This window comes from Anabrus simplex, chromosome 6 (assembly GCF_040414725.1).
Source record: "Anabrus simplex isolate iqAnaSimp1 chromosome 6, ASM4041472v1, whole genome shotgun sequence".
NCBI lineage: Eukaryota > Metazoa > Arthropoda > Insecta > Orthoptera > Tettigoniidae > Anabrus > Anabrus simplex.
In genome coordinates, this window is record NC_090270.1 from 74,663,655 (window position 1) to 74,688,977 (window position 25,323).

Consider the following 25,323-nt stretch of genomic DNA (forward strand, 5'->3'; position numbering starts at 1 on the left):
GTTGTAGAAAGTATAAGTACGTTTTATTTAAAACACGACATTGCATCGCCGTATATCAAACACATGGTCCATTTGACCACAACAATTATATATTTACACTGAACACATATGTGTATCCTGGGTTTACCTTACAAATTAAATTCAAAGAAAAATCAGCCAACGCTGGAATCAAACCCATCACCATAGAACACTTTGGGAAATAATAGAACACATAAACACATTACATAAAAACATATTATCAATTGGGGTACACATCCAAAGATGTTGAGAACTACAGCCCTGGCTCTGTGTTACTCCGCTGCAGAGTACGCTTGCCCTGTTTGGTACAGATCAAGTCATGCTAAACAAGTTGACATTTCTCTAAATGAAACATGTCGACTCATTACTGGCTGCTTGAGACCAACTCCACGAGATAGAATCTACTGTTTGGCTGGAATCGCCCCACCAGATATAAGAAGGGAAGTTGCATCCACGAATGAGAAAACTAAAGCACTTGCCTCATGTGCACACCCATTGTATGGATATGAACCTGCCCATGAGATTGAGGTCTAGGAGGAGTTTCCTGAATACAACCGAAGATTTAAACAAATCTGCTTAATCCATAAGGTTGAGATTAGGGAGAACTAGAAATCTCTGGTTGGATGCTACCAATTGAATATCTTCCTCCAGGACACGAGGAACATTGGTCTACGTGGAAATCGTTGAACAGGCTTCGCACTGGGGTTGGTAGATCAAGAATCAATATGGTAAAGTGGGGCTTTCCTGGCACATCCGGATAATGTGAATGTGGTGAAGACCAAACCACAGCCCATTTCATGAACTGTAGTAAATGTCCTTTAAGTTGCACAATAGAGGACTTGATGGCTGCGACACCTAATGCCCGTGATTTGGCAAAATTCTGGGTAGACACTATTTGATATATATATCATTAAGTACCATTATGCTATGTAAAATGTATGCTTCTGATACAAATAAATAAATAAATAAATAAATAAATAAATAAATAAATCTCGAAGATTATGGCTTAACCAAGCCATAGTATCTAGTTAAATTCTTTGCTCCAACATGGGTCAAACTCAGGTACTTCAGCTTCCAAGGTAAAAATTTAAAACTCCAATCATGAGCTAATTCAATGCATAACATAGGAAGGGATCTATCCTTCGCAAAATCAGAAAATTATCCGCATTACTTATAACGTATCATTAGAATGGAATTGAGACTGCTCTGGTCAATGAAAAGGATCTTGCAGTAAACATTAACCTGCTGGAAACAACAAGCATTCCTCCGACCCTAAGTCCGCCCGCAATAAAACTGTCAATCATGACAACAGCTGTGTGACCAGCTCTATGGCTACAAACACATTGAAATCATCGTTCTTTCTTTCTTTCTTTCTTTCTTTCTTTCTTTCTTTCTTTTTCTCTTTCTTTCTTTTATATATCATCTCGGCTTGTTCTCAAGTATGTATTCATTTGAAAGCCATTGAAATGAAATGTCGTATGGCTTTTAGTGCCGGGATATCCCAGGACGGGTTCGGTTCGCCAGGTGCAGGTCTTTCTATTTGACTCCCGTAGGCGACCTGCGTGTCATGATGAGGATGAAATGATGATGAAGACAACACATACACCCAGCCCCCGTGCCATTCGGGTTAACCAATTAAGGTTAAAATCCCCGACCCAGCCGGGAATCGAACCCGGGACCCTCTGAACCGAAGGCCAGTACGCTGACCATACGGCCAACGAGTCGGACTGAAAGCCATTACTTCTTATTATTCATTATTTGGCTATATATTCAGCCCAATTCAATATATCACAACAGCCACAATTATTTTTATCTTTTATCATTCCAACAACACATGTTACAGCTTCACCCTTCCATATCATACCACCGCATCTCAAATCCGTTCTATTAATTTACAGAGAAGACTCCATTCGTACAGGTTATTTAATTCTTCTCGCATACCTATATAATTTGCAAAATACCTCGGTTTGGGACATCTTCAATGATCATCTATTATCATACAGGATTTATAATACCTGAATCACCTTGAAGCAAACATATAGTTTACATTCAAACTACTATAAAAATCTTTACCAGATAATAACATTACGAAGAAATTATAAGTTTAGCTAAATCGCTATTCTTCCCAAATATGTGCTTCATATACACTAAGAATTTAAGGGGATCTATATAATAATTTATGCAAATAAACCTGCTAAATATCAATGATTATTCTTAAATCACTTAAAAATCCTAACTAAAATAATAAATCTTTCCCAGTCACACGCATATCGTGTTCCCTACATTTTAATATTTACAAAATAAAAATTGCTACTGGCATGCAAATCTCGTGGTTTAATATATTCAAATGGATTGTACTTATCAAATACTGAGTATGGTTTGCCGTCATCTCGAGGTACATCTTAGGTTTTTACTCCGTCATGATGAGCGGTCTTCTCTTTGATAGTCCTTGGTTCCTCTCCATACTACCACGATCCATGTCTTGAACTGTGGTCTTCTTAGTTGAGTCTCTGGACGCTCCCTGTAGAAATGACTGCAGGCACTTATGCGCGATTCTTGTAGGCTCCAGATCTCGGGTTCGATGATCACTCACGAACATACAGGCAAAATGGGAAATCAGTTATTAAACACTGTTTATGTACTTTCAAAAGGGATCTACTGCTGACACGATACACTGATAACTTTAAATAAATCAATGCAAATCCAGTCTATCACCACGAGTGTCCATGGAGTATGCAAACGCTAATTTTATCAGGAACAGTTATTTAATTTTATTGAACGTCACTCACTCTTAAAATGCTTTGGATCGGTCATTAGTAATTGCTGAATATAATTAGCTGTCTCACTACCTCTAAATAATCTGACGCGTTTGCCCTTTCACTGATTATTGCACCATGAGCCGCAACTGACTGTCGTTAACAATTAAAATGTTAAATATTAAGATAAGGCTTCTATTCATAAATACTGTACTTTTTCTTGTACCACACGGCTTATTTCGCAATATTTTACATCGCACTGATGTGTTTTTCTTTTATAACACAACACTTCATAATAGAAACCTTGAATTATTACATAACTCCCACTCCTTAAATAGAACAAGTGTCTTTTCTAAATCAGGCGTATACCGTTTTAAGTGCCACAACTGTAATTCTTCTTACATAGGTCAAACTGGTCGCAACTTCAAAATTAGGTACTTTGAACACGTTAATGCAATAAAGCACAACAGATTTTCGGAGGTGGGACAACACATACATGACACAAAACATGCTTTCACTACAATAAAGCAGGATATTGAAATTCTCAGCACTCTAAATAAAGGCCCTCTCCTAGACATCACCGAAAACTGTTTTATACACCTTGACCAGTTTTTCAATCCAAATCTTAATCTGAATGATATTTCTGAGAAACCCAATGCCCTTTTCGATTTTCTCATCTCCTTTTTAAATAACCTGAAGTCAACAAATAAGGAATCAATCTTTCACAATGTACACAATACCCTCTCATGCCACTTCCCCCTTCCGCAACACCCCCCTTGATCCTCCTTAGTTCTCCCCCTCCCCCCCAAGGGGCTCTGAACTTCGGAGCGTGGGTCGGCGACCACGGGGCCCTTAGCTGAGTCCTGGCATTGCTTCCACTTACTTGTGCCAGGCTCCTCACTTTCATCTATCCTGTCCGACCTCCCTTGGTCAGCTCTTGTTCCTTTCCAACCCCGACGCTTTTAGGTTTGCGAGGGCTAGGGAGTCTTTAATTTTCACGCTCTTCGTGGCCCTCGTCTTCCTTTGGCTGATATCTTCATTTTTCGAAGTATCGGATCCCTTCCATTTTTCTTTCCTTCCCACCCTCCATCCCCCAGGGGCTCTGAACTTCGGAGCGTGGGTTGGCGACCACGGGGCCCTTAGCTGAGTCCTGGCATTGCTTCCACTTACTTGTGCCAGGCTTCTCACTTTCATCTATCCTGTCCGACCTCCCTTGGTCAACTCTTGTTCCTTTCCAACCCCGACGCTATTAGGTTTCCGACGGCTAGGGAGTCTTTCATTTTCACGCCCTTCGTGGCCCTTGTCTTCCTTTGGCTGATATCTTCATTTTTCGAAGTATTGGATCCCTTCCATTTTTTCTTTCCTTCCCACCCTCCATCCCCCAGGGGCTCTGAACTTCGGGGCGTGGGTTGGCGACCACGGGGCCCTTAGCTGAGTCCTGGCATTGCTTCCACTTACTTGTGCCAGGCTCCTCACTTTCATTTATCCTGTCCGACCTCCCTTGGTCAACTCTTGTTCCTTTCCGACCCCGACGCTTTTAGGTTTGCAAGGGCTAGGGAGTCTTTCATTTTCACGCCCTTCGTGGCCCTTGTCTTCCTTTAACCGATATCTTCATTTTTCGAAGTGTCGGTTCTCTTCCTCTTTTTTCCTCGAATTAGTGTTATATAAAGGATTGTTGCCCAATTGTATTTCCTCTAATAACAATAACCACCACCACCACCATCACCACCCTCTAATAAACGTTCCCCACCCCCTTTCTCTATTTATCATTTCTTTATCAATTACTATGGCAAGTTGTTTCGAGTTGAACCTCGTATTTCTTTCATTATTTCTTCCTATTTTTTAATATATTTTTATTTGGCTTTATTCCTTTTTTAACGTTTTAAATTATTTTAAAACCTATATATCCACTTTGAATTTGACGAAATTAAATCCTACACTGTTTTCCTAAGACTTCATTCACGTCACCTTTTACTCTTCGGCCGGAGAAACAAATGCCTACAAGACCTGCCTAGCAACGACTTTACATAAGTGCAAACTTGACCTGATTATGAACTTCAACTATATTTGTTTTCGGCGCAAGATAGTGATGTTCTGTTTACTCTCTTGACTGTGATTATTGTGTTTTGAACATTAACTGAATTGCTACGATATGATACAATGTTAATTTTTTGCCTGTGTTCAATATATTAGTTGTTTTAAGATCTTCGCTAATTGGCTGATGATGACACTTGAAATGTGTTGAAACCGGTCCCAATAAACAGGTTGTAACTACTTTTTAGTTCAACTTACTACGGAGTATTGAAAGGTGGATCCTTCCCTATAATATTGTACATCTTCTTCATAAACTGATATCCAAGTTCACTCCTAACGTGTTAGTACTGCAGCTACACAAATGACAATGAGATACTGTATCTAGGTCTTGGCTCTACTTATAGCTTCTGGACAAAATGATCAGGGGGGAGGTAAATTATGCCCCTGCTGAATTTGAAGGTCCGGTAATCGGAATCTTTTAGCGACATGAAAACACTCAAATTATAGCTTGTGACCTCTACTTTCTACTGGTCGCATATAAAACTAAAGCGATCAGTGGGTCATTCACAATCTCAAAGGCGTCCTTTTAGAAAATCACGCGTCATGGTTCATTGCGCAAGATCTCCCACTTTTTCCCACACGTCAGATTTCAGCAGTCATCTTTACTCTGCGTACTGCTATATGACAAGCGTCATTACCGATCCACCATTGAAGTATTGCATTTATAAGCATCAACAATTAGCATTAAATACATCGGTTCGAATGAGACCTGACTCATAAATTTCCAAAAATTATTTCAGATGAAGGTGTTCTTCTTCTTCCTTTTTTTAGTAAATTATAGTGAAGTGGCACCAGTGAATGCGGTGTTGAATTAGTAGAGGGCATTTATTTCTCAGGGGTTAACACACCTTAACTCACCCCACTCTCCGACAACCTACATATCCACGCGTAGCGTCATCCTTCCATCTTGCTCACACGAAAAGAGAGCGCGATTTCAAGTTTCAGCAGTACTACGCTATCCCTTCCTCGTTACAGTGCAGAAAACTGCTCCCCTCGGGCTGGGATATCGCAAATCACATCCCGGTTCGGCATGTAGACTGCTAATTACTACAATATATGTCACAGAATGTTGCGGAAAACGGCACATATAATTGACTAGACCTCCTAACATGCCTATGGCATGGTGATGAACGGTTACACTATGTTACCATCCTGGGAGAACACACAACCTAAATACTTGAAATTATCAACCTGTTCTAGCTTTGTATCACCAATCTGACATTCAGTTCTGTTGAATTTCTTACCTACTGACATCAATTTAGTCTTCGAGAGGCTAATTTTCATACCATACTCATTGCACATATTTTCAATTCCAAGATATTAGACTGCAGGCTTTCGGCACAATCTGCCATTAAGACCAAGTCGTCAGCATAGGCTAGACTGCTTACTATATTTCCACCTAACTGAATCCCGCCCTGTCATTTTATACCTTTCAGCAGATGATCCATGTAAACTACGAACAGCAAAGGTGAAAGATTACAGCCTTGTCTAACCCCTGTAAGTACCCTGAACCAAGAACTCATTCTGACATCAATTCTCACTGAAGCTCAATTGTCAACATAAATGCCTTTGATTGATTTTAATAATCTACCTTTAATTCCATAGTCACCGTCGCCATAAGACCTATCTGTGTCGGCGCGACGTAAAGCCCCTAGCAAAAAAAAAAAAAAAAATTCCATAGTCCCGCAGTATAGTGAACATGTTTTCCCTCGGTCCATGTCACATGCTTTCTCTATATCTACGAAACATAAACACAACTGCGTATTCCACTCATAGCATTTTTCAATTATCTGGCGCATACTGAAAATCTGATCCTGACATCCTCTCTGTGGTCTGAAACCACACTGGTTTTCATCCAACTTCCTCTCAACGACTGATCGCACCCTCCCTTCCAAGATGCCAGTGAATACTGGTATACTAATCAATGAGATACCTTGTTAGTTGTTGCATCCTCCCTGTTCCCTTGCTTATAGATAGGTGCATTTACTGCTTTTGTCCAGTCTGAAGGTACCTTACCAACACTCCATGCTAATCTTACTACTCTATGAAGGCATTTCATCCCTGCCTTCCCACTATACTTCAGCATTTCAGGTCTAATTTCATCTATTTCTGCTGCTTTATGACAATGGAGTTTATTTACCATCCTTTCCACTTCCTCAAGCGTAATTTCACCAACATCATTTTCCTCCTCCCCATGAGCTTAGCTGTTCGCAACACCACCAGGATGATTTCCTTTTACATTGAGAAGATGTTCAAAATATTCCCTCCACCTCTCTAGTGATTCCCTGTGATCTATTATGAGTTCACCTGAATTACTCAAAACATTGTTCATTTCCTTTTTCCCTCCCTTCCTAAGATTCTTTATTACTGTCCAGAAAGGTTTCCCTGCTGCTTGACCTAGCCTTTCCAGATTATTGCCAAAATCTTCCCATGACCTCTTTTTGGATTCAACAACTGTTTGTTTCGCTCTGTTTCTTTCATCTACGTACAAATCCCTGTCTGCCTTGGCCTTTGTTTGGAGCCATTTTTACATTTACAAGCTGCTCTCACTTCATCATTCCACCAAGATGTTTGCCTTTTACCATCTTTGCACACAGTTGTTCCTAGGCATTTCCTTGCTGTTTCTACTACAGCATCCCTGTATGCCACCCATTCACTTTCAACATCCTGAACCTGCTTACTGTCTACTGTTCGAAACTTCTCGCTAATCATATCCATGTACTTCTGTCTAATTTCCTCATCCTGGAGATTTTCTACCCTTATTCGTTTGCAGACAGATTTCACTTTCTCTACCCTAGGCCTAGAGATACTTAGTTCACTGCAGATCAGATAGTGGTCTGTATCATCGAAAAATCCCCAGAAAACTTGTACAGTTCTAACAAATTTCCTGTATTCAAAGTCGGTTAAGATATAGTCTATTATGGATCTGGTACCCCTATCCTCCCATGTGTAGCGGTGAATAGCCTTATGCTTGAAGAATGTATTCGTAACTGCTAAACCCATACTAGCACAGAAGTCCAGCAAACACTACCATTCCCATTAGCTTCCATATCTTCCCCACATTTACCAATCACCCTTTTGTATCCTTCAGTTCTATTCTCAACTCTCGCATTGAAATCACCAATTAGCACTATTCTATCCTTGCTGTTGACCCTGACCACGATGTCACTCAATGCTTCATAAAACTTGTCAACTTCATCCTCATCTGCACCCTCACATGGTGAATACATGGAGACAATTCTAGTCCTAATTCCTCCAACTGACAAATCTACTCACATCATTCGCTCATTTAGGTGCCTAACAGAAACTATGTTGCGTGCAATGGTATTCCTGATAAAGAGCCCTACCCCAGACTCTGCCCTTCCCTTTCTAACACCCGTCAAGTACACTTTATAATCTCCTATCTCTTCCCGTTATCTCCCCTTACCCGAATATCACTTACTCCTAGCTCATCCAGATGCATGCTCTTTGCTGACTCAGCCAGCTCTACTTTCTTTCTTCCATAAGCCCCATTAATATTGATAGCTCTCCATCGAATTCCATTTCGTTCGCCAAGTTGTTTCCAAGGAGTCCTTCGCCTGTCAAATGGAAGTGGGACTCCGTTACTCCCATAGGTCCGAGGCTTGCTTAAACTGTTCTGAGCTGGTAAATTCACGAAGCAGGATGCTACCCTACTTGCACATAGTCCAAGTGAGGATCTCTCCTCTAACGGGTTATGGACCACCGGTGAATTGTATAGTCCTAGCCGCCTGAGCACAAGGAGGGCCATGACTCAGAATATGTCCGAGATGCCCACTCCCATTCCATAGCAACTGGTATCCCGACTCTCAGGACCACTTACTAGGCCCCTCAGCCGTTGCCCATGGTTCACGAACTAGGACGTGACTACAGTAACCCACACCATGACCCATTAGGTTAAGAGTTGGAAGAAAAAAAAAACTAGTACTTAACCCTTTAATGCTTTGTATTTCCAAATGCATAAATATATTTATGCTGAATTATTTTCCCACAGCTTCATTCTATATCAAAGCTTTCTCCTCCTATTGGTTCTATACCAAGTGGTTCACCAGCCTCGCGCAATATAGTTTAATGCATCCTGAAATACATCAGTTCCTCTCTCTAAACTGTGATAATATAACAAGATGTGTGATTATGGGGGAAAAAAACTGCAGGAATTATGAGCTCCACTATTAATTCATTGTGAGTACCCCGAATGAACCCATACAAAAAATATGTACCTTACAACAGGAGGTGCACACATGGAACAGGAAAGGCTGCAAACTGTGTGCTGCATGGCAAGCCTCACAATAGCTCACTTGACAGGGGCACGTGGGGAATTGTGATAGTGGACGGCGCTTGAAGGTTCGAATCCCACCCCATTTTTTTTACAGCCAATTGGCTGGGATGTGGCAAGGTTGCATACTTGATAGCTTCCATAGAGTGATTTGTTTATTTGGCCCTGAAAAGGGACATTGGCATGGTGGCATATAGTATTGAGCTGAGTTGGAAAAGGCTAGGAAGCATGTGACAGGATTTCAGTTACCTACGTCTTTTAACTCAGCACCTGCTCGAACTGATGACCTCCATAGTCGATACAGAGTTGCACACGATGCTGTAAGGACTGTCTGGCATGTTGCAACATCTTTGACACAACGGATCAACATTGCCTCGGTATTGAGTTGTCTAAAGTGACCAGGATGGTTCGGCTCCTGTGCATACACCAATTGTTTTATTTACATGGTTCCACAGAAAAAATCCAGGGGCGTAAGGTCGGGCGATCTGACGGGTCGGGGGACAGATCCTCCCCTTCCTCTCCATTTATCAGGATACAATATGTGGAAGATGGTTCTGGACGACAGCTGCCACGTGCGGTAAAGCTCTGTGATGTTCAAACCACATCTTGCAGCAGTCAAGTAGTGCAATATGTTCCAAGAATACTGGTAGGTCATCTTGGAGAAACCGCAGATAGCGTTCTCCCTTCAGAGTTCCCTCAAAGAAATGAGAACCAATGAAGTGATCAAGCACGATGCCACACCATATGTTCCCACCCCACTGTACTTGAAAAGCTGCTTGTCGTACCTAATGGGGATTATCCACACTTCAGTCATGCATATTATGCGCACTAATCACACCGTATCTTCCAAAGTGCTGGTGAATACCATGCCTCATATACTTATTAAGGAAATACCTCGATAATTGTTGCAGTCCTTCCTGTCGATTAATTGTTCCATTGTTTCATCCGTAAATAAGATTGTCACTAAAAAGGCAGGATCAGTGTCCACATGCTGTAGGGTCCATTGACAGAACGCCACCCGTGTTTCGAAATCATGAACATGGAGCTCCTGGTGTTAAGTGCAGTTGGTACAGGTGAAACCGCTGGGTGTGCAATATCTGCATAACAGGCGCCCAGCTAATGTTCATCTCCTGTGCAATGGCCTGTGTGCTAGTGTGAGAGTTATGCTGGATAGCATCCAACACAACCTCTTCATTGTGAGCAGATGTCACGGGATGATCTCGAACAGGCCACATCCTTCCCAGGGACGCAGTAGCCCGCAGACGTCTTTCCACACACTGTCGGTTGTCGTCTATCCATATGTACTTCTTGATACAGGCATATTGCCTGGTACAGTATGCATTCTGTCTAGTTTTTCCAAAGATGAGTGACATATCCACATATTCATCGCTGAAATACATAATACATACCATTGAATAAGCTTTGTGTTGTGTTTTGTTGTGATTTGCCTCAAAGGAGGGGAATTTGCGCAGTTACATACCTACCTGCCATCGCATGTTGTTATCTTCAATGGGGCACATTTTGCCCTACCTGTTGTCTTCGAAGCTCGGAACATGTACGACGACATAGCCAATTGGTTGCCTGTGTCCTAATGACAGAACATACCTCATCTTTGTCCAACCCAGCTCAATACCCTATGCCATGATACATACAGCCCATTAGAAATCAGTCTGTGGAGGGTATCAAGTATGCAACCCTATTTATTTATTCGCGAAGTACAAGATACAGCTACACTAAGCAAATTTCACTTGTACTGTAATCAGATTAATTAACACATCTAAACTTTCATGATAAAATATAACAAACATAACAAAAGATAACATCATGTACACAGCCTACTAATAACAACTGTCCCAATCGAAAACCATGAGAATGTCAATGTTAATGTTAATAGCCAAGTCGTCGTGGGTCAGTATGGCAGTATAACCACTTACCACATCCCACGCAATTGGCAGCAAAATAAAAAATAAATAAAAATATTTGGGTGGGATTTGAACCTTTGAGCACTGTCCACTATCAAAACTCCCACCATGCCCCTGACAAAGTGAGCTATTGCGAGGCTTGACATGCAGTGCGCAGTTTCCAGCCTATACAGTACCTACACATGGTCTGTGTGTGCACCTTCTGTTGTAATGTACATGTTCTTTGTATCTGTGCTCTTTTTACGGGTTTGTTCGAGGTACCCATAATGGATGAATTAATAGTAGTGCTTATGATTCCTGCTGTCTTTTAGCCCTTAAACACACATTGCGTTATATTAGCCCGGTTTAGGGAGAGGGACTAATGTATTTCAGAATTTTAGTAAAAGCGGCGCGATGCATAAAACTGAATCGTAAGGGGCTGGTGAACAACCCGGTATAATACATTAGGTCACATTTTATACACAGGCACATGTACTCTCACCATAGAGATTGTAAATATAAAGTAAAATGTTCTATAGACTATCACAGGACAGCGGGTAAGTCTACTTTCAAACGACAGCGCCTCAGACAGCTGGAATGTGGAAGTAAACTGATGCACATTACCACAGGGTAGCATTCAATATGAACCGTTTCGTCAGTAGCACCTCAAACAGCTGGAATGTGGAACTAAAAAGGTTCATACATAGCGAGGAACTATTTTGTCAATAGCATTATTGCATTCTAGCACTCAGGTTGAACCGTTTCTTCAGTAGTACCTCAAACAGCTGGAATGTGGAACTAAAATGTAAACCATTTTGTCAATAGCATTACCGCGTGGAAACACTCATGAAGAACTGTGTTGTCAATAGCAGTCTGAAGGTTTACTAAAATAAAACAACATTAGTAAAATTGTCGCCATAAGACCTATCAGTGTCAGTGTAACGTAAAGCCAATTGTTTAAAAAAATCGTTAGTAAAATTTATTAAACACACTAAAAGTTTTACGAAACAGATATTAAAGTATTTACTACAGTAAAACAAGTTGATTATGGGAGCTTTTTTTTTTTTTTTTTTACTAGTTTTCTGAAACAGTCTAATAAATTATTCTAATCTATAACTGAGATTTATTAGAGTAATGTGTTTTATGAAACAGGCCCCAGTTTTGATTTTATCAGTGACTCTACAGACTAAATACTTATTGAGAAGTATAGAATATTTTTTCCCCCTTTTATTTGCAGTCCATTTTACAGTGAGTTTCATTATTTCATTTATTTCATAACTAGCTGATGTACCCGTGTTTTGCTACGGAATTCTACATTGTATACAGAATTCGAGGTTAGGTAGTGTACACGTTGTGAGTAAGATTGTATTAAATTGCATAGCTCTTAATGTTACCCTAGAAACGTGACGGGGAAGTCACCAAACATCTTTGTTCATGTGAAGACTGCCTACCATCAGTAACAATCAAGTTGGGGAATTTTCATTATAATGGCAGACTCTTACTCTCAGCCTGCCTTTTTACATCCTCAGGAAGACTGCCTTACTGGTTTTTCCAACTGAAATCAACATAGGTCATTACAATGACGCTAGTAGGAATGTCGCAATTAACTGCAATGCTATCATATGGAATACTCAATCAAACGAAAGAAACCACATATTTTCACACTTTTAACGAACATTTGTACACGGCCGATCTAACAGTCCAAAGTTCCAGAGCTGTAATGACCAGGCCGCAAACAACCGTGAACATTCCTTTGCCATTATTCCGTTAAATGTGCACACTGCTCATTCCAATCAGTGCCTCAGAGTAGGGATTGAAAAGCTGGAATGCCATGATGAACCAGTGTGTTACATACCGGCAGTATCAGAAAATGTATGAATCAGAGGAATCGTATGCTGGAGAAGAAAGTTATCTAACTCCCCTGCTATTTCCCGCCAATATTCAGGCAGGCTGTTATACTCAGTACGCAGCAGAAATCCCATCTATTGGAGATAAGTGGCAACATAAGAGACAAAGAACATTACGACAAACAATGGTCAACATAATGTTATTGTTGATCAATTTTGTGAGCTTTCGATATTGTAGGCCTTCACATTTAGTTTTCTTCCGACTCTGAAATAAAACTCTTAAGTCGGTATGGTAAAACTGAATAAAACATAAATGATCGGAAATTGTTTCTCTATAAATTCTGTTATGTAGTATTTTTCGATAGGACCAATAACATAGGCATTTAAAAGTTAAATTTTAGGTGCCTTCCCCTAATAAAATTGAATAAAATTGTTTATAGCTTAGACTGTAGTTTCTTATTCCCCAACTCTATATACCAATTTTCATTAAATTCTGTTTGCCCATTTTCTCGTGGCTTGGCGTTGATACGGGCTTAGCAACAAAAATACAAATTCATGAATATTTCTGTTATTATAGCCGGTATGGTAAAAATGTATAGGACATAAATGATCGGAAATTTAATTCTATATAACTTTAGTTATGCAGTATTTATCGATAGGGCCACTAATAACATAAATACACTGCATAACACTAAAACGACGCACCAGGAAGGAATTGTCTGTTGGTGATACAAATCGGTGGATGTGAGGAACAGACATAGAAAAATAAACGATCAAAAGTGCAGAACAATCAAATGATTTATTGCAGAGTTAGATCGTTACAATGTGAGGTCGTCAATAAGGTGTTGGTCCACCCCTGGCCTGGATGCAAGCTGTCACTCGACGTGGCATAGACTGATAAAGTTCCCGGATGGTGTCCTGCCGAATTTCGTGCCAAATGATCTCCAACTGTTGGGCTAAATCGGCAAGATTCTGGGATGTTCGCAATTGCCTTCCCATAACGTCCCAAATGTGCTCTATAGGAGAGAGATCCAGCGACCGAGCTGGTCAAGGAAGGATAGGGCAAGCTTGAAGACATTTCACAGCAACACATGCCGTGTGCGGCCGGGCATTATCCTGTTGGAAAGAACATACCGCTGTGCTGTCAGTGTGCCAGGAATGACTACCAGAGGGGTCCGGCTATCAAAGGAGATGGCACCCCAGACCATCACCCCATGTTGTGGGGCTGTGTGGCGTGCGATAGTCAAGGCAGGATCCCCTCGGTGGCCTGAACATCTCCAAACACGTCTGCAGTTGTCGTCAGGGCACTGTTGGAAACGGGACTCGTCACTAAAGACTATACGTCCCCAGTCAGTGCAATTCCACGTTGTTCGAGCGCTGCAACACTGTAATCTGGCTTGACGGTGAACAGGTGTGAGTGGTAAGTGGTGTAACGGGCGGCGCGAGCGCAAATTCTTCTTGCTTAGGCATCTGTTGATGGTCATGGAGGACACATGTGTGTGGGTCACACGCTGGATCGTTGACAACGACGACTCCGATGCTGTGACAGTTGTTCGGACAATCGCTCTGTCTGCCCGTGCTGTTGTGGCCCTCGGTCGACCACTGCCGTCCTGACGCTGATCCCAGCCGTTGCTGACCCACGCTTGCCAGCATCGTCTGATCGCCGCATCACTTTGACCCAAATGTCCAGCAACAGCTTGATTCGACCAACCAGCTTCTTTCAATCCGATCGCACGACCTCTTTCAAACTCTGACATCTGCTCGTAATGAGCATGAATCCTTCGGCTTGGCATTCTTACAGCCGACGTTACAATAGCGCAGTCGAATGCAACAGCTACATTGAAGATACGCTTCAGAATCGCACCTTATATACACCTGATGCATATGCATAATAGATACGCGGGAGCTCCCACTATTCATTTATTGGATACGAAACTTTAATCATTTGCATGTTTGGTCCAAATGTCTTTGCATATATAATTTCCTTACAATCGGACAACGCCTTCCTAGTGCAACTTTTTTTTTTAATAGTGTGTGTTTGAGAATTAATTTTTAGGCCTTCCCCTAAAATACCATTTTGCTCAGTATGAATAAAATGATTTATAGCCTAGATTGTAGTGGCTCATTCCCTGACTTTACATACCAATTTTCATTAAATTTTCTTCAGCTGTTTTTTCGTGATGTGTGTACATACATATAGACAGACAGAAATTACGGAAAAGTAAAAAAGTGGATTTCCTTGTTACTTTGGACACGACCGATACAGAAGTACCATTCTTTTGAAATTTTTAGCAATGTACAGACAAAACTCTTTATATATATATAGATGTTCTGTAGTTACTGCCTCTAAGCTGAGTAGTAACTGCTATTATTATTATTTTTTTTTTTTTTCAGGCTGCCTTAAAGGACCATACTGTTTACTGTGCAACAAAGGGAGCAGTTGATATGATAACAAAAGTAATGGCCCTAGAATTAGGTCCATATAACATCAGAGTTAACAGTGTTAATCCCACCGTTGTCTTGACAGAATTGGGGAAAGCAGCATGGTCTGACCCAGAGAAAGCAGGCCCAATGCTCTCAAAGATTCCCATGGGTAGATTTGCTGGTAAGTTAAACTGTTTCTCTATATAAGGCACATATATGTCAGGTCAAGATCATCCTGCTACTGTATGTGACAGTAGATGGTACTACCTGCAACTGTCTGGCCGAGGATCATGCGACCGTTACCAACTGGACACCCAAAGGGGATCCATCGGCTATGGGTGGGGGAGTCTTCCCTTTGGATGCCAGGTGAAGCCTTTGTAAAGGAAATGACACATGAATTCACCAGAAAGAGGAACGTGGTCAACAGTTTACATGGCAGGAGAGGATCCCAGTCCCAATGGCAGATAAAACGGAAGATCTTTCTCCTGTCAGCAATGTCTGTACTTCAGTGAAGCGGTTGCAAAAGGTGACAAATGAAACAAAGCTACTGCTAAACATATTCCAGACGTGTAACATGACAGTATTGCCACTATAATTGACTAACCACACTATCAGAACCATCTCATCATCACACTCGTCTTGATTTAATGAGGAGCGGATTATAGCTACACCTGTCTGTAGATATAAAATGCTACTGGGAGTGGTGACCCCACCATAATAATAGCCTATATATGATGTGGTTGTAAACTTGCCTCGGAAAAGGTTAGAGCATACCCTGCGAGCGACGCACAGTTCCTTCAGTACTGGGGGAACTGTGAAAAATAAGCAACCAGTAGGCAACATCATGAAGGTAGGCATAATCAAACTTTTGACCCCAACAGGAAAGGAAGAAGAAGAGGTGGATTTTATGCAGAAAGGATAAAGATATGATGGAGTTGGAAATAGGAAAGGATTTCCACCTATCAATCCTTGTTTATTGCACTTATGCTACAGGACCGGTTTTGACCCTTTACATGAGGTCATCCTCAGCTGAACCATGCATACATATCCATGTGATGAAGCTATGATGAAGATAGTATTGTCAAAGGAATGCCATACGATAATAAACATTAGGTCACATCCAAATGGGGCATGTCGTAACGTGAAGTGGCATATATGTCACTATGTACAACAATGCATTGTATGTCTAAAATAGTATGTTTAAGATCTTAAAATTAGTTGATAAAACATATCTCACTTAAAACTAACTTATATATATATATATGTACAAGATGAATACAATATATGGGAGCACTTCATGCACATGAACGTTAGTGTCTTGCTTGTTGGCCGACTCCCGTGTTCAAGTCTTATTTACACAGTTGTACACTCAGCTGCTGTTCCTGGAGTTTAAATGATATGGTTTGCTTGTAAAATTGTATAAGTAAAGCATTTTGTCTTCATGTATGTACATAGAGTAAAACACTTTTCAATTTTAAAAAGGTGCCAGATGTATGGTTAAAATTTATGGACGTCACAGGACAACATGATTTGATTTTAACATAAGGCAACACACACAGCAGAGTTGAACATATTTTAGCCTAATTTTAACCATATGTCCGGCACCTTTTTAAAATTGGAAAGTGTTTTACTCTATGTACATACATGAAGACAAAATGCTTTACTTATACAATTTTACAAGCAAACCATATCATTTAAACTCCAGGAACAGCAGCTGAGTGTACAACTGTATAAATAACACTTGAACACGGGAGTCAGTCAACAAGCAAGACACGAACATTCATGTGCATGAAGTGCTCCCATATATTGGATTCATCTTGTACATATATATATTAGTTTTAAGTGAGATATGTTTTATCAACTAATTTTAAGATCTTAAACATACTATTTTAGACATACAATGCATTGTTGTACATAGTGACATATATGCCAGTTCACGTTACGACATGCCCCATTTGGATGTGACCTAATGTTTATTATCGTATGGCATTCCTTTGACAATACTATCTTCATTATAGCTTCATCACATAGATATGTATGCATGGTTTTCAGCTGAGGATGACCTTATGTAAAGGGTCAAAACCGGTCCTGTAGCATAATAAGTGCAATAAACAAGTATTGATAGGTGGAAATCCTTTCCTATTTCTAATTGTGTAGTTCGTCAATACGGAAATGAAGATTATAGATTACGATGATGGAGTTGAGCGGAGTTAAATGGAAGGGGAATGGTTAGAAGGGAATGAGAAAAGGATATACACTATACTGGAGTGGTGGTCAAAAGGCAAAAAATGGAGTGTGCTCAGAGTACTTCAGCAACAGGATAATGAAAATTAGACTGAGAATGAGGAACGAAGTGAAGGACTTCATAGAAGTATATGCACCACAGACAGGGAACAAAGAGGAGAATATTGAAGAATTCCTGGAGAGAGTAGAAAATGGAGATAACTGAAGTGATTATAATGGGAGACTTAAATGCATTGGTGGGAAGCGAAAGACAAGGAAGAAGTAATCGGACCATATGGATATGGGAAAAGGAATGAGGAAGGAGAGAAACTAGTTGAATTTTGTGAGAGGAATGCAATGATTTTGTCAACATATGGTTTTGGAAGAAAAACAGCAGGAAAATTACAAGATATGGCTGGGGTGATAGAAGAATAAAATCAGTAATTGAATACTTTCTGGTGGAAAGTTGTGATAGCAAAAATTAGACTGGGGAAAATGGAAACATTAAAGGAGATAAGACATAGTAAAATAAAAGTGTGGAAATGAAATGATAAGAATGTTCAGGAAGAATTTCTGGAGAGAATGAAACAAAAAATTCCAGTTACTGAATTAGGTAATGTGGAAGATGAATGGTCCAACTTCAAAAGAGCATTTTCTAAGGGGGGCAGAGAATGCCTGTGGCAGAACATCAACAAGTGTGAAAGAAAAGGAGACACCATGGTGGAATGAGAAGGTGAGAGGAACAGTGAAAGAAAGCATGGTGAAAATGGAATAGAGATAAAAATGAAGAAAGCAAAAGGAAGTATCTTAATAATAAAAGGAAATATAAGAAATTGGTCAGAGAAGAAAAGTTGGGAAGAATTTACACAAAAGATGGAAATGGATGGACTCGGCAGTGAAAGAATGCTGCATGAAATACCAAGTAATGGGAGATAAAGAGTTCATACAAAACTAATGAAAGAGGAAGGTGGAGAGTTGATAACACAACCAGAAGAAATAAAGAGAAGATGGAAGGAGTATTTTGGTAAATTGCTGAATGTGAGAAATTGTGCAGAGGAGATGGTATTAATACATTGTGATGACTCAACAGTAGAAGATATAACAATATTAGTAGTCCATAAAATGAAAATGGGGAAAGCATCAGGGATGGATGAAATTAATGTGGAAATGATGTTGGACTACATTGGATGTACAGATTGTTAAAGTGCATATGGAAGCAGAAAAATGTGCTAGAAGACTGGGGAAAGGAATGATAATACCAGTCTTTAAAAAAGGGGGACGAAAAGTGTGTGATATATATAGAGGAATCACACTCTTATCACATGTTGCAAACATACTGGGAAGGATATTAGAGAAGAGAATGAGAAAAAAAGTAGAAGGAGGGTTGCAAGAGAAACAGTATGGCTTTAGAAGTGGAAGATCTACAGTGGACTCAATCTTTAGCATGAGGTAATTAATGGAAAAGAATTGGGAATATGGAAAGGATCTGGTCATGGCATTCACAGACCTAACAAAGGCGTACAATAGTGTTCCCAGGGAGAAGGTTTGGGAAACCATGGTCAAAAGGAGACTGGGTACACAAACTGTAGAAATGGTGCAAGCTATGTACAACTGCATCAGCAGCGTGCAGACTCCAGTTGGAAAGACGGAATGGTTTAGAAATGAAACTGAACTAAGACAGAGGAGTGTGCTATCACCTCTTTTGTTTCTAATGGTTATGAACAAAATTGTGAAGGAGACAAAGGAAGCATATATGAATAGGGAGATGAAGTTATTACTACAGTGCAACCTCGATTATAGGCTCCTCGAAACTACGTTTTCCCAGATTATGCGTTCAAATTATGTAGTCCCATGAGCATCCTAATTAAATCAGATTGTAAAAATCCCGCATTATCCATTCCTCGGTCTAACTTGCCTGCCTCACACCCGCTTAATCTCGCTGAGATTAATTATTTCAATCTCAACCCATTCAATCATTCACAAGAATATTATATATTCATGTGTACTGTGCATTGTTTTGTATGTTTATTTAAAATATGTCAATGTCTGTTTTCAAAGTTTTTTGGCTGAAGATAATGCGGAATAAGCGTTGAAACCGGTTCCATTTAATAACTAAATGTTGTAATTAATATTATAGCATTGTTTTGTAATTGAATAGGTGACCCATTATTTTGTTCCTATTTTATTCTCAGTTCAATACAGATATATAATGAAGTTTTTAAACTTGAATGAAGCAGCCAACCAGGCAAAAGCTACAGGCCATCAATACTTGGGTTTGAAGTTTGAAGTTGGGTTTGTTCATCAGACAGTGCATAAAATTTAATCTCTCTCCAAATTTTTTTAAAAGTGCAATAAAACAGAGTTTTGTTTCTTCCTATCGACTTAATGTTCATCTAAAAACAAACACGCTTTGGCTAAGAAACAAACTTAAATTTCTTTATCGGAAAAAATCGTTTCTCAATCATCGCTTATATGAGACTCACTTCAAAGCTACAGTTCTACTTACAGAAGCTCAATGGAACATTTTCCAAGAGCAAGTCCAAGTTAAGTTGTCCAACATACTAGCCATTGAGCAAACTACACTCGAAAAGAAAAATTACTTTTAGACAAAGCAACATCTAAAAATTTTCCAGTCAAATCTGTCAATAATCCAGGACTTAATACTGATTTTTTAGCTCATTTCCATCCTCCATTAATCAATCTCTCCAATACAGTCTTGGATGAAGATGACAAAACTATGCTTTCTAAGGGCCCAAAGCATAATTGGCCGTGCTTAAACCCTGCCAATACAGCTGCAAAACTCTTTATAGAGTCAGAAATGGCCATCAATAAAATACCTCACGACCTTCAAGAGGAACTTAGAGTTGACGTGAAAGGCAACTTAATAAAACCCTTCCTGTCTAAAAACTGTACAACAGCCCCCAATACCAACAAAAATAATCATTCATGGAAAGGAAGAAGATTCAGAATCTCAAAAAGAAAGTAACATAATCATTTCATCATCACGAAAGCCGACAAAGGCAATACAACAGTGGTCATGGACAGAACAGATTACATTTAGAAAACCAAAAACTTTTTTAACAATGACTAGTTTTCAATCACTAAGGGCCGGAATTATAATGAGGGTTTAAACTGAAGATTGAGTTAAACTGTAACTTGAGTTTAAACCGATGTTGAGTCTTACAATGGTCGGCCTAAGTTAAACTGAGGTGAAGAAGGAAATATACGATCTTGGTAGCAGTGACTTGCGAGAAAAGATGACTGTCGATAATGTTTTACAGTGACTTGGAAGAAAAGATGACTATCGATAATGTTTTGTTTATTTTTTGTAGGTAAAATGGCGGATAAAAGCAATAAACGTTGTCCTAATTTTACTTGTAAGGAAATAGAATTGCTTGTGCAATAAGTACAGAAATATTTATATAGTCCGTGAAACAGTGGCCTTATGAATTCCTCCGAAATCTCCCATTTTAATAAACATACCACGGGAGGCATAAAACCGCAATGCTATTAGTAGATGACTGAGGGGGTATACAGCATGATTTCTGAAATAGAAGGAAGTTACTTTATTTTCTAAAATTTACACTTTTGACATTCAAACAGTTCAAAAGAGTCATTTTTACATTCTTACCTTTTTGTTGCATGTTTTATTCTAGCACCAATTTGCTGAAATAGGGTTATGGCAGTCTGTTTTGTAAGCCTAAACCTATTTAAAAACTATTTTTCATTCCATATATGAAAGTGACGTGCCCTTGCTCGAAAAAGTCGTGGTGCCTGTGGTTGTTCAATTATTTGAACCACTTCTTCATCATCGCCTAGTATTTCTTCAAACACCTCAAAAATATCTTCGAGATCCATTCGTTCTGCGATGTTGTAAGGTTATGTATTCTTAAACTTCAGTTTAAACGGTAGATGAGTGGCAGTAAAATTAATCTCTAGTTAAGATTAAGTTTTATAATACAGGACTAACAGATAAACCAAAGTTTAAACTGAACCAACAGTTTAAACCTCTATTATAATACCGGCCCTAAGAAAGACCCCACACAGTCAATTCAACGCCAGTTAAAACAAATATTAAAAAATACTTCCTTTCTCTTCACTGAACAAGAAAAACAGAAACTAATAATTATGAATCCGAGCTTGCCGACGGCTAGATCACTCCCCAAAATCCAAAAGGCCATTGTCCCCATTCGACCTATTATTAATTATAGACCTAGTCCTCTTTATAACTTAGCACAGTTCATTCAGACATTTCTTATTAAACATTACAAATTCTCTTCAAATAAATCCATTAAGAACACGACAGAACTAATTAAAACATTAGACAATTTTGATCTTCAACCTTTTCACACTAAACATTCCTTCAACATAGGTAACCCATTAACTGGGGGGCGCGCGATATGGTAACTCCGTTCTGGTGGGGATGAATTTTGGTAACTTGAAAAATAATCAAATAAATTCAAGAAACCTTTCAAATTTTGAAATATTTGATAATAAAATGCTACGTATATCCTAATTCTGATATAGAAAATGATTTTTCACCTATTTGTTAATATTTGTGGGTGTTTTAGTTTTGGAGCGAAAACGACCTAAGTCTCGTACTAACTTCTGTATATTACAAATATAAATTTCTTTTTGGAATATCTATATTTTCATATTAATTTCAGGAAAATTAACGTATACACTGCTAATACACTTTATCATTAACTAATCTACAATTTCTGAAATAAATACTGCAGCTGAGAAAAATACATTTCATGCAGGGTTTGCAATCGCAGTAATAAGTTGAGAGTAAGTACTTACAATGGTAGCCTGGTTCTAATCATCTTATCATAATAATTACTTCTTTATCGCAATGAATTTACACATCAGGACTGATTTCACTAATTATATTACTGACACTATTCACACAGTTTACATCTCACGCACTGTTTTGACACATCTTGCATGCGATAAGCACGGAGCTGCACAGAGAGCAACACTGCAGTTGCTGCACGTGTAGATTGTTTCACGTCTCTCTCTTTTCGCCAGACACACCACGCACCTCTTCGCACCATGGTGCCTTTTTCCCGATGGTGGATTCACATCAGGAAAATGCCTACTGCTGAATCTTTCTGTGGGAGCAGTGGGAAGTGGTCTAACTGAAAGGACAGGTATTGCTTCAGCGGGGGTTGAACCTGTGCACTTTTCGAGGATTTTATCGATGAGGTGAATTCCGAACTGCAGGTGATTGAATTTTCCTCCATGTTGTCAGAAAATGATGAACGAATTGAATAACACGAGGTCCAGAAGATGCCGGAAAATTTTCTGGTAATATTTCTTCATTCGCTTCCTTGCTGTGGAGTACGTAATGACGTACTGATCGGAAAGATCAACTCCCCCCCATAGAATCATTGTAGTCAATGCAATCTACAGGTTTCTCTTTGGTTTCGTCCTTTCCTCTGATAGGGACAGTTCGCATTTCAGCATTGTGGATACTACTGAGCATGCAAACATCTCTCTTGTCCTTCCATTTTAGAACCATGAGTTTCTTTTGATAAGCAGCTGTTACCTCTACTTTCTTCAGCTTTTTACTCATAAGTTCCTTAGGGAGATTTTTCCGGTTGGTTCTTACTGTACCCACTGTGTTAGTATCGAGGTCATTTAGGAGGTCATATAATTCAGGGCTGCTATAATAGTTGTCCATTCCTATCAGGTATCCTTGTTTCAGTAGATTATCTGCCAGAGTACACACAATTCTCGTCGGCTTGGAAGACTGTGATAGATCAATGCCATGGACTTCACTGTTGAGTTCTGTTGATTTTCCAGAGTACATACATATCCCACGTCGTTCCATCTTAAGCGATGGGTCGGCAAACGAGGCTTCTCCACCAGTTGCGGTCCCTGAACTTCTCTCCTTCTTCAATGCTTTCCAAAGTATGTCCTCTATGTTGAATGTCAATCTTCACCATGTCCTTGTACCTGAGTCTTGGTCGCCCTCTTGGTCTTTTGTCTTCAAGTTTTAGATCGTACATTTTTTTTTGGTAATCTGTTATCACCCATGCGTCGCATATGTCCATACCATCTCAGTCGCTGCACTGTTATTTTGTCCTGCAGTCTTACAACTTGAGCCTGCTTGCGGATTTCCTTATTACGGACTCTGACCCCCGTGTTTTACCGATCATGCCACGGACAAATTTCATTTCTGCTGCCTGGATTCTACTAACATCTTTGTTTCTCATGGTCCATGTTTCGCAACCATAGGTCAGGCTTGGTACGTAATAAGTTTCATATATGACTCTTTTACATTTTGTTGGTATTGTCTTGTTCCATATTATGTCTTTAACTATTTTGTAAAAGTTGCTACCTGCCTGAATTCTGTGGGAAATTTCCTTATCTATAGAACCAGTATCAGAGATAACACTTCCAAGATATTTGAATTGATGGTTCATCTGTAGCTGTTTCCCCTCCATTTCAATGTGTCCCATTGGTTGCCCGTATCTCTTCATGACCATAACCTCACTTTTCTCTTGGCTGAAGATGAGTCCATATTCTTTAGCAGATTCTGCCCAAGAGTTTATTTGTCCTTGAAGATCTTCTTTAGAGTCTCCCCACAAGCATATATCATCCGCGAACAATATAACTTTCATTTTCTTACCTCCAATGGTTTGGTGAACTTTTCTCTGAATCTCGTTCATCACAGTAATGAAAAGAAGAGGAGACAGAACACCACCCTGTCTTAACCCAGATTTTATATCAAAGGTTTCAGTCATTCCTACAGGTGTTTTGACTTTACTTCGGGTATCTTCATACAAATTCTTGATCCGGTGCATCATGTCATCCTGTATTCCAATTTTCTTCAGTGTTTCCCATACCTTCTCTCTATTCACTGCATCAAATGCTTTCTTGATATCCAGAGAGGCTAACCACAAATCTCGGTTGTGTTCATAGTATTTTTCCAGGGTGATTTTCCAGTGTACCACAACATATTCCACACATAACCCGTTTTCGCTTCGCAAATTTTGTAATATTCCATTCCGAACCGGGACCTTTTCTTTGGAATGTATACCTTCCAACCAAGGCGACCTTTCCATAGAAGAAGGCTTTCGTCTATGGATAGCTGGTCATCCGGGATGTAAGCTTGTTGAAACATTTTCACAAAGTGATCGAAGACTGGCTTTACCTTGTATAGTTTAGGAGACATCTGCCCATCGTATGCCTCATTGTCAGAAAAATGGAGACATTTCAAGAGAAGGAAAAACCTCTTTTCCGGCATGATCTCGTAAAATATGGGCGTGGTAAGTAACTTGTTACGAGAAAAATAATGCCCCATTGTAGGTTTGTGATAATCCCTTGAAGAAGCAAAAGTCCGAATAAAAGTCTTATTTCATCCTTATTTGTAGGAATCCAGTCTTTTTTCCTACTCCTCCGTTTCATTCTGTGCACCAGTGTTTTCCCACAAATTTTCTGTTGAGCATAAATATTAGTTTTCTCAGCAATATACTGACAGATAGTATCGTCCACAAACAGTTCGTAAATATTCTCTGGAGTCTTTACATCCAAGAACTGTCCTTTTACTCCAGGAATTAACTTTGATGGAAATATACTCCTTTTCTGTCCATCTTCTACCCATGTAATAGGCCCCGACATATCACTGCAGTTTGAATCCGCCTGCATCTCTCCATTGTCACTGTCATCACCCGAGGTGTCACTTTCGAACCCACGACCATTCGCTGTAATAGCATCAGAATGCTGTCCTGTACCACTTGTGCCTCCTTCTCCAGAGA

The 25,323-nt window shown here is 39.7% G+C and overlaps 1 protein-coding gene across 1 annotated transcript in view; it reads left to right on the top strand.

Annotated features, from left to right (window-relative positions):
- LOC136875503 (L-xylulose reductase) overlaps window positions 1-25,323 on the top strand; it is a 66,931-nt gene that overhangs the window by 34,721 nt on the left and 6,887 nt on the right. Inside the window, exon 4 of the mRNA XM_067149052.2 lies at window positions 15,305-15,515. Coding sequence (XP_067005153.2) covers window positions 15,305-15,515 — 211 coding nt within the window. The remainder of the gene's footprint in view (window positions 1-15,304; window positions 15,516-25,323) is intronic.